At 50.2% G+C, this 8,727-nt stretch overlaps 1 protein-coding gene across 4 annotated transcripts in view; it reads left to right on the forward strand.

Annotated features, from left to right (window-relative positions):
- Dtn (transmembrane protein 132C dtn) overlaps positions 1 to 4,282 on the forward strand; it is a 259,469-nt gene extending 255,187 nt beyond the window's left edge. For all 4 annotated transcript variants that reach the window (XM_076324339.1, XM_076324341.1, XM_076324342.1 and 1 more), the window contains 2 exons: positions 1,381 to 1,661; positions 1,798 to 4,282. In XM_076324339.1, coding sequence (XP_076180454.1) covers positions 1,381 to 1,661; positions 1,798 to 2,554 — 1,038 coding nt within the window. In that variant the 3' untranslated portion in view covers positions 2,555 to 4,282. The remainder of the gene's footprint in view (positions 1 to 1,380; positions 1,662 to 1,797) is intronic.
- Positions 4,283 to 8,727: the final 4,445 nt, after the last annotated feature.

The raw sequence follows: 8,727 nt of genomic DNA on the forward strand, positions 1-8,727 counted from the left end.
GTAGAGGTGTCGTATCAACGGTTAGTTCACTGCGACGAGTACTACCACAGAGACGACTATACTTGTAAGAGGGAGACAGAATATACAGAAGATAAGATGTACAGAACAAGGTGGCACTCCTTTGTAGTCCACGTACGAGAGAATCATCCTGTAGTATAGTTTTCTCTTACGCGCGCTCTCACCATCGAAATACACAACTCGTCGTGTATATACCCCTCGTTCGTAATGCACAAGGGGCGCTCCCTGTCGTCTGTTTCGAATAATAAAACACATCCGTATCGATCGCGGCGATAAATTTCCTTCCATTAATGTCGTTTCGTTCGTTCCTAAGATTTACAACGACATCGGTCGGTAATACGTCGCTCGGCCCTATTTTATCGCGCACGCCACGCGACTCGTTCCGGCCGGATATTCGTCGCGTTCAACGAACGAAAATGACACGAATCGGAACCATCGGCGATTAATAACGGTTCGTATCGATTTTACAAATATTTAATGTCGTCTATTTGCCAACGAAAAAGAAAGAACGGATTAACCCCACCGCTCCCCCCCATGTAACAAATGGGAAGCGTGTGTCCGACTGTGTGCGATAAAGCAAATACGGGCAGATCGCACGTAGCGAGGATAGCTTTTAGTTCGTACTATCGACCGCTAGGTGGTTCTGGGGTATCCACGTTCAAAATATTTCTTACATCGAGAAAGTCGATATCGCGACTGGAACTTCGACAAAGATTCTTCTTCCGATATTCGTCGATGGTTCGTTCGCCAAAAACGAGTTTAACCCTTTGCACTCGAAGCTTTTCTGCTACCAGAAACCCTCACCTCGATGAAATCCTCCGAATCGTGTGATCAATTTAAAACGGAACATTTTCGTTTCAACGTTTCATATACATATGTTTACACCGTACAAGAAAGTTGTAATTGAATTTTAATTTCAATTCCCAACCACGATGGTTCTCCGAATCGGAGAAAGTACACCGAATAAAGTAGCGGCGATCGAGGATCGCTTCTCGAGTGGAAGGGTTAATTCGCGAACGTGGCCGCTAGATGGCCATAGTTTGTCCTTAAACCGATATCGTTCACAGCGTTCTGCAATATCCGGACCTGAAATCAATCGTTTTCGATAAGGAGAACACCAACGAGAATATTCTTTCCAATTCGACTCACCTCGTCAAACTTTCATCGTCGTTCAATCGCCAAAAGATCGAGTCTACGACTTCGTATCACCGTTACCTTAGTTAATCCCTCGTCGGTCCAGTCCACCGGTCCATCCGATCCGTGCTACAATCAAGCACGCGTCGAATCCAACGTATCACCGCGGTCCGTGAACGGTAGCGACATCTACCGGACGACTCATCAGGTCGCGCGTTCTCGTTCTAGGTACGTGTGACCAGCAACCCGCTCGCCAACGAAGCCGAGGATGACTCGAGCGACCTGGCGACATGCTTCGACAATCCGAACCACATCGAGCTCCCGTCCGCGGGACAACGGAACAACGGTCCCGGACCGATCGACACCACCACCTACTGTAAGAGGGACAAGCTTCCCAGGAACAGTTTCGCGGCGAAACCTGGAACGAAACCGTCGGCCGCGGTGACGGCTACCACGGTGACCACCCCGGCCTCCATGGCGACATCTACCGTGACCACCACGCGAAACGAGTAATTTACTTAGCCGTTGTTTCCATCGCGTTACGTGACCGATACGCGTTGAACAATGCTCACCTAACCTCACCACCCCACCTCCTACCGTCGACACTACCGCCACCGTCTATAGCGATAAAAATTCTGATCGCAGCAACGACGATATCCCGCCGCCATTGCCGCCTCACGGGGTGCCGGTCGTGACAGCCGCGATCGCGACGATGACGACCGCGAGCGTCCCCGGTGTTCAACCGGCGGTCGGTGGTACGTCTGTCGTCGTCAACAACAACAACAACAACAACAACAACAACAACGGGAACGAGGACTACAAACCGCCGGTACCGCCCCACAGGAACACCGGTGTGATCGTACGTGTGCCGGACACACCGAGGAAACATCGTCACCGTGGCTCGTCGAGCGGTAACGCGGCCGGCAGCCATCACGGGAACAACCAACGTCACGGGAAGCAGATCCACCATATCAAGCCAACGCACGGTAAAGCTAGAGTAGGTAGTCCGAAAGGGAACGCCGCGGAGGAGGAGGAGGAGTTCGTCGAGCTAGTGACTCACGATGACAACAGGCACTCGAAGGACGCGAGGGCCAGAGAGGTGAAGAGGGCGACGATCGTCGGTAATCCAATGTTCTCGTCGTTCTCGACCGCGGCTGTCACATCATCGATGAACGTATGCAGCCCGACACTTGCCTCATCGTCCTCGTCACCGCCCAACTCGTCGCCGTCCTCATCGTCCGCCTCGTCGTCCTCCTCGTCGTCCTCGTCGTCGTCCTCCTCCTCGTCGGCGTCCTCCTCCCAGGAACAGGAGGAATCGGTGGCGTTGGACGATCTAAATCTGGGCATGGACTACAACCAGATCATGCAGTACTTCGACAACCTGAAGGAGTCGAACGCCTAGGTGACGGAGTTCGGTCTTCCCGAAGGCCGAGAGTAGTCAACGTCTATACGAAACCCACGGAGACATCGTGACGAGGCTCGTTAGTAACGGTTGCGCGTAAAACACGAGACCCGTGCCTCGTTATAACGCTTCCTCTCTAATCGCCATATTAGCACGTCCGCAGACACGAGAACGCGGCCAAAAACCGAGCGGGCTCTCGAGCGTACTCGGACGACGCTCCGGACGTTTCGTATTCTAGGCTATAATCTAGTCAGCTTCCTAGCAGCACATCAAGAGTATCGCGCAAAAGAAAAGAAAAAAAACACACACACGCATCGACACACACACACATACGCGCGTACACGTACAGATGAACGTGTAAGCGGTCACGTGACCGGGGATCACGCGTCCTATCGTCATAGTTGTATATAGTGGGTGGAGGAGATCGGACGTGTAAACCTTTACAGTGGATTTGGTCTGGGTTACGTATAGGTTAGGTCTGGATTAAGTGTGGGTGAGGTCTAAGTTAGGTCTGAGTTAGATCTAGGTTACATTTGGGTTAGGTCAGACCAAACCCACCTCTATTTCGCTCGACAAACACGCGATGAAATTTTTAATGCCAATACAAACAAACCAACGACGTTTAGATCTATTTTTATTCATATTTTTTTTCATTCTGACAAGTATCTCCTACGTGCTCCTGAAATTTGACCTTAACTTTCCGAATCACCCAGTAGAATTTACTCGCGTAAAAGTTACGAAAATTCTTTCGTTCAAGGCATAGTGGTGCCCTCTGTGATTTATTTTAGTAACCACTTAGTATCCCTTTCATGGACAGTAGGCGTGCGTATGGCTGGAAAGGGGGATACAGAGAAACGTGTTTGAGATAAAATATTTTTCGTGTCACTTTAATCGATATCGACATTAAAGAAACATTCCTTTCGATTTCTCATGGTAAAACAGTTCCGTAACGACGCTTGAGCAGTAACGAAGAAAATGGAACGAATGATAGTGTCTTTTATTTATTTACTTACGAGAACAAGGATTTCGAGTTTCGTGTCCACCGTGTCTCGTGGAGCTCGACGTTCCGCTTCCACCGACTATACGCAACGTATATATACACACAAACACACACGTACACACACACATATACATGTATACTCGCAGAGGCTTTAAAGGTGTGATCGTCGGTGGCCGGTTGAGGTTAGGTAGATCGCGCGCTCGATTCGACCAACTTTCTCCTCTTTTCTCCGACGATCGATCGACCGCCGATCCTCGCTTCCGCCTCCGTGCACTATCGATCTCTCGCTCAAGCCCTCGCCTCGCGGCGATCGAACGGAGCTCCTCTCGTTCCCCGCGCCACGCGACAGGGCATTCACCAAAAAGTGGCCGAACAAAAACCGACTTTTTTATCTTGAGATCGATCTCGGACTCTTCAACGGTTACGTCAAGACACCAGGTGCTTGTTTTACTCCGTTCCTCTTTGCTTTTTCTCTTAATTTTTTTTTTCCCATTCCCCTTTACCTTCAGTCACCTTTCGAAGCTTTCCGCATCCATCCATCATCGTCCGTGTTCCCGGTGGGAGAAGAAACAAGAACGGGGACGTTTTTCGTTTCCACGTCGACGTTTCGGCGCGTTGTCCTTATTTTTACACGGTCGCGTCGTCTTCCTAACGTTCAATGTCCGACACAACCGAGATCGATACCGGGACGAAACGGAAATCGGCCGGAGCCGGCCATTTTCTTTCCGATCTGCGCCGGAGGAGACGTATAATAATATTTATTCGATCGACCTGTGCGTCGTAATGTTTGTAAATTTTGCTTTGTAAGACTGTGTACATATATATATATATATTATATATATATATACGCGACCTAGCGCATGTTGATTGTGGACTCGAACGGATTTAACGATTAAACGGATTCGCACGGCGAAGCCGTAGTGCACAAATCGCGCGCATCGGACGGAGACGAGCGAAAGCGCGAACGCGGGCACCGGGCACAAGTTCGTTCACATCTCGGGATTCTCGACTCGATCGACCACGAAAAATCTTACGATCGATCGATCGGCGACCGGTTATACGCGCGAAACATAAATCTCCGAGCGTTCCGCTTCGTACAACGGACAAACGCGCGCTTGTTATTGCATTCCAAATAAGGTGCAGCTTGTGGCTCCCTCTGGATCGTTGCACGCGCACCTTATCGAGCAAAGAGATTATCAGCGATCGCGCTCGTACCAACACCGGGCTCCGCGAGACGAAAAACTTCGATCCTGCCCATTTACTCGTCACATTGGCCGCTATAGTTGTATCGAACTCGACTCGACTCGACTCCCAAGGCCTCTTTCCCCATCTCGCGACCTTTTCTTTCGCGTAACTCTAGCTGGCCGTACATTGGCACTCGTTCCGCGAGGAAAACACATTGTCTCGGCCGTCGTTACTTCAACGACAAAGAAATTACGATCGCGTCGTTCGCTGCTAACTCGGAAACTTTCTCGTCGATTTACGCGTCGTTTCCACCGGTCGTTACACCCTCTCGATATACGGTACATTCTTCACGGATTCGATGAACGAAATTACGGCAATAACCGGTCGTTATATCTGGCCATACACCGGCACTCTTTCCCGTCATTACTTTTCGTCGGTAATGGCAAAGGAATTACGATCGCGTCGTCACTCGCTAACTCGGAAACTTTCCCGTCATTTTTTCCTGTCGTTACATCCTCTCGATATACGAGAGGAACGTAATCGCTTCGTTGCCCAGTAACTGAGAACTCGATCGTACGGGAAAGGATAAAAATCCTTTCGTATCGCGTTAAGATTCTTCCCACACGGAATTCGTTTTCCTCGCGCAAAAGAACAGTGAATTTACGAACACAGAATACGAAGAATCGCGAGTTAACGACGAACGAAAAAAAAACAGTACGAGGACGGATACTAACCTCGAGCGGGCTCTTCGATTGTTTTGACACGATTACGACGTCGACTGTTATCGTTCCGGCCGTCCGGTTTTCGAGAACTCGATTCTCTTCGATCTCGGCGTTCCCCAGCACTTTGATACTTCGTCGAACACGACAGAACTGAATCCTTGTTTTCTACGAATTAACCCAAACCGATCCGTGTCAAATCGTTCGTCCGTCAGCGACTGAAACGCGCGCGCAATTCTCGCGACGATCGCGCCGCGAGCAAGAGCGGAGAACGATGTTACTAGCCGACGGAGAAGGAGAGGTTAGGTTAGGAGAGTCGCTCGCACGTGGACGATCGGATCGATTTACGAGCAACGATTTACGGGAAACGCCGCGTTGAACGAACTTTTCGTCCAGGACCCGCGACGCTGTTCCGCCACTCCGTTGCTTTATAATCACGATTCATCCATAACCCCGTCGATTGGATTCCGCAATTGTCCGCGAACGCCAAGCGCGTCTGTGCCGTCGTTAGTTCCATCGCGTAATGCGTTCACGTAAGTACGTGTACACCACCTGTAGACGCACCGAAAGTGACACTCGAGTGAAAGAATGTGCGCGCGCGTATACGTGAGTGAATGAAAGATTTGCAAAAAAAATACACGCACACCCCCAGACCCATGGTAGCGTTCGTTCTTCCGCACCAATTCGATGTCCTGTTTGCGAATCCAATCCGCGCGCCGCCACGCCGTATGCACGCGTTCAGCCAACAGGAGCGCAAAGTGGGGGGATCTCACAGTCCCACCTAACCCTGTCTTACATAGGCGTCTAAGGGCTACGTGTCTAATGTATGTATGTATTCGTAAGTTGTGTGTTAGCACGTTTAAGCGTGGGATATAGTGATATGTAATGTTGACGAGCACCGAGAACAAGGAAGGAAACGCGCTCTCGAGCGTTTCCAACGCGGGCCACGTGCGTTAACCCTTTGCGGTCTTGTCGTCGTCGAGTCTTTCCTATTTATTCAAATCCGTGCCCTGGTACGTTTCTAAACTCGACGCGACTGCCGTTTAGTTTAATTTTCTATTGCGAAAAATCGATCGACTCGCACCGCCGCGATGGTGTACGGTAATTTTTGTTTATTTCCCGCGCGATCGAAACGGCAGGTTTATCCTTTCGTTTCGCGAACACGCTCGAGGCTTCTATATATGGAATATACACAGGATATTCCCGGATATGCGTGCTACTCGAGAGAAGGCTCCTCGAAAGAAATCGCGTTACGTTTTCGGGGCAACGGCACGTATCTCGGAATACCCTGTGCCTGTACTTTTGTAAATATCGTATACACGGGGAGGCGGATCTCCGATGAGAGAAGCTCGGTTCCGTTTTTTGTACATTCGTTGTGTTGATCGTCGGCCGCGCGCCGAGGTACACTGCAAAGGGTTAAAAAAAGGTCGCCGGAAACGGCGCGAGATACCCCCGCCGTGAATCTAGTCTTATAGCGTAAACTAATGGATTTATTATTAAATACCGAACGAGTAAATGCGTGGGCGCGATCCACGGTCGCCTTTTTAGGCCGACGTCGCGCATCCACGGGATCATCTAGGCGGGGCCCCAAAGCGTATTATCGGCGTCGTTCGTCGGCTCTGCCCGCGGCCCATCCCTTTTCCCTCTTCTTCGGGGAGCACCGAGAGAGACTCCTTGTCAGCGAGATGGTGGAACGTCGGACGAATCAATCATATCCAGTAACGTGAGTGGGAGAGACACGCGCTAATTTACTTATAATCGATCGTGCGCCCGGGATCCGCGTCCCTCTCGTAATCCACGGGACGTGTGTGCCGTTGGCTTCGTTTTTGCATCGGCGAAACGAATCGAGCACCGCAAAAGACGCGGCGTCCCGCGCAGAGCCGGACAAAAATAGTATTTACGATAGAAAATAGTGGGAAGCTTGCGTAGCCGTTTCGCCGCAGAAACCGATTGCGCGCGCCGTACTCCTTGCGCGTGGAGAATCGGTGTCGAGAGTTCGCGCGTTTTTCGCGCAGCGAGCGGACGATCTTTTCTTCGAAATATGGAAAGGCGCCGAAAGTTTCAACCGAGAAACACCACGTCGAACCAAACATCGAGCTGGAATGTTCAAGCAGATCGGCTGCGAAAATTAAGAACGCCCACGGAATGCGTCCGAAAATCTACGACGAAAGTCGCATCGACGCATTCGTCGACTATTCGGCGAAAAAACGAAGCGTTTAACCGTTCCGAAAAAATTCCGAAACGTGTTCGACTCCCGACGATTTTTCGAAAAAGAGACCGCACGCTGTATTTTCAACGAGAACTGCGACTAGCGAACTACTCGAGAGACGGGACAAGAGTATCAAGGTGCTCTCAGACTGACGCGCAATTTTCGCAGCGGTGGCGAAAAACTGAACTAAATAGATGGCGTTTCGCAACGACGCGAGAAACTTTCGCCGCGACTACGAATCTATAACATTTTCTTGCGCGGTGAAATTAACTCGCTCGCTGAGATGTCAGTTTCGCTGCCGCTACGAGTTTACGATACTTGGTAAGAAAAGGATTAGATCGTCCGTTTGTGTTTTCGTTGGTCTACATATTTATATATCTGTGTCGCGAAAAAATCGCTCTTCGCTGTTCAACGTACTGAATTTCGTCACCGCCGTGTGAACATTTCGCGTTGGTCCGCGGGGGAACCTTTATCGGCTTCGTACCAGAACGGTTGTTTGTCAAGAAATTCGAACGGACCGGTGATAATCCACGGAAAAGGAGAGTATTCGATCGATTACGATACACGTAAGAGACGAGACGTTCCAAGAGTACGGTACGCGCAGTTCTTGCCGTTCTGAATGTTCGCTTGCCGCGATGTCAAGGAGAAGAAGCGAAACCACCTCGATATCGCCGTCACACTATCGACGTACAAAACGATCGTTACAGTTACTATTTTTTACTTAGAATACTATTTCCTCCAGCTCTGGCTGCGGCCAACTGTGTATATATACATGTACGCGCATTTTCCTTCTTTTCGTCGGTTTGGAAGTCGTGCAATCGGCCAAGAGAGACAGATAGAGAAAGAGGAACACGCTATAAAACGTCCCGTGCAAACGTTTCTCAGCTCGCTTCTACGTAGTTTGGCTGCTCGCTCGATCATTTCTTGCCGATGATTTCGCCGCGGACGTTCGCGAATCGCTTTTTTTTTTTCTCGGATCAGCCTCCGGGATCGCGAACCGTTGCAGAATCTCGACGAAGGATCGCGGAGGGACTGTTTCGGGGACAAAGGACGCAAACTC

The sequence above is a fragment of the Ptiloglossa arizonensis genome, chromosome 12 (genome assembly GCF_051014685.1).
Source record: "Ptiloglossa arizonensis isolate GNS036 chromosome 12, iyPtiAriz1_principal, whole genome shotgun sequence".
Taxonomy (NCBI): domain Eukaryota; kingdom Metazoa; phylum Arthropoda; class Insecta; order Hymenoptera; family Colletidae; genus Ptiloglossa; species Ptiloglossa arizonensis.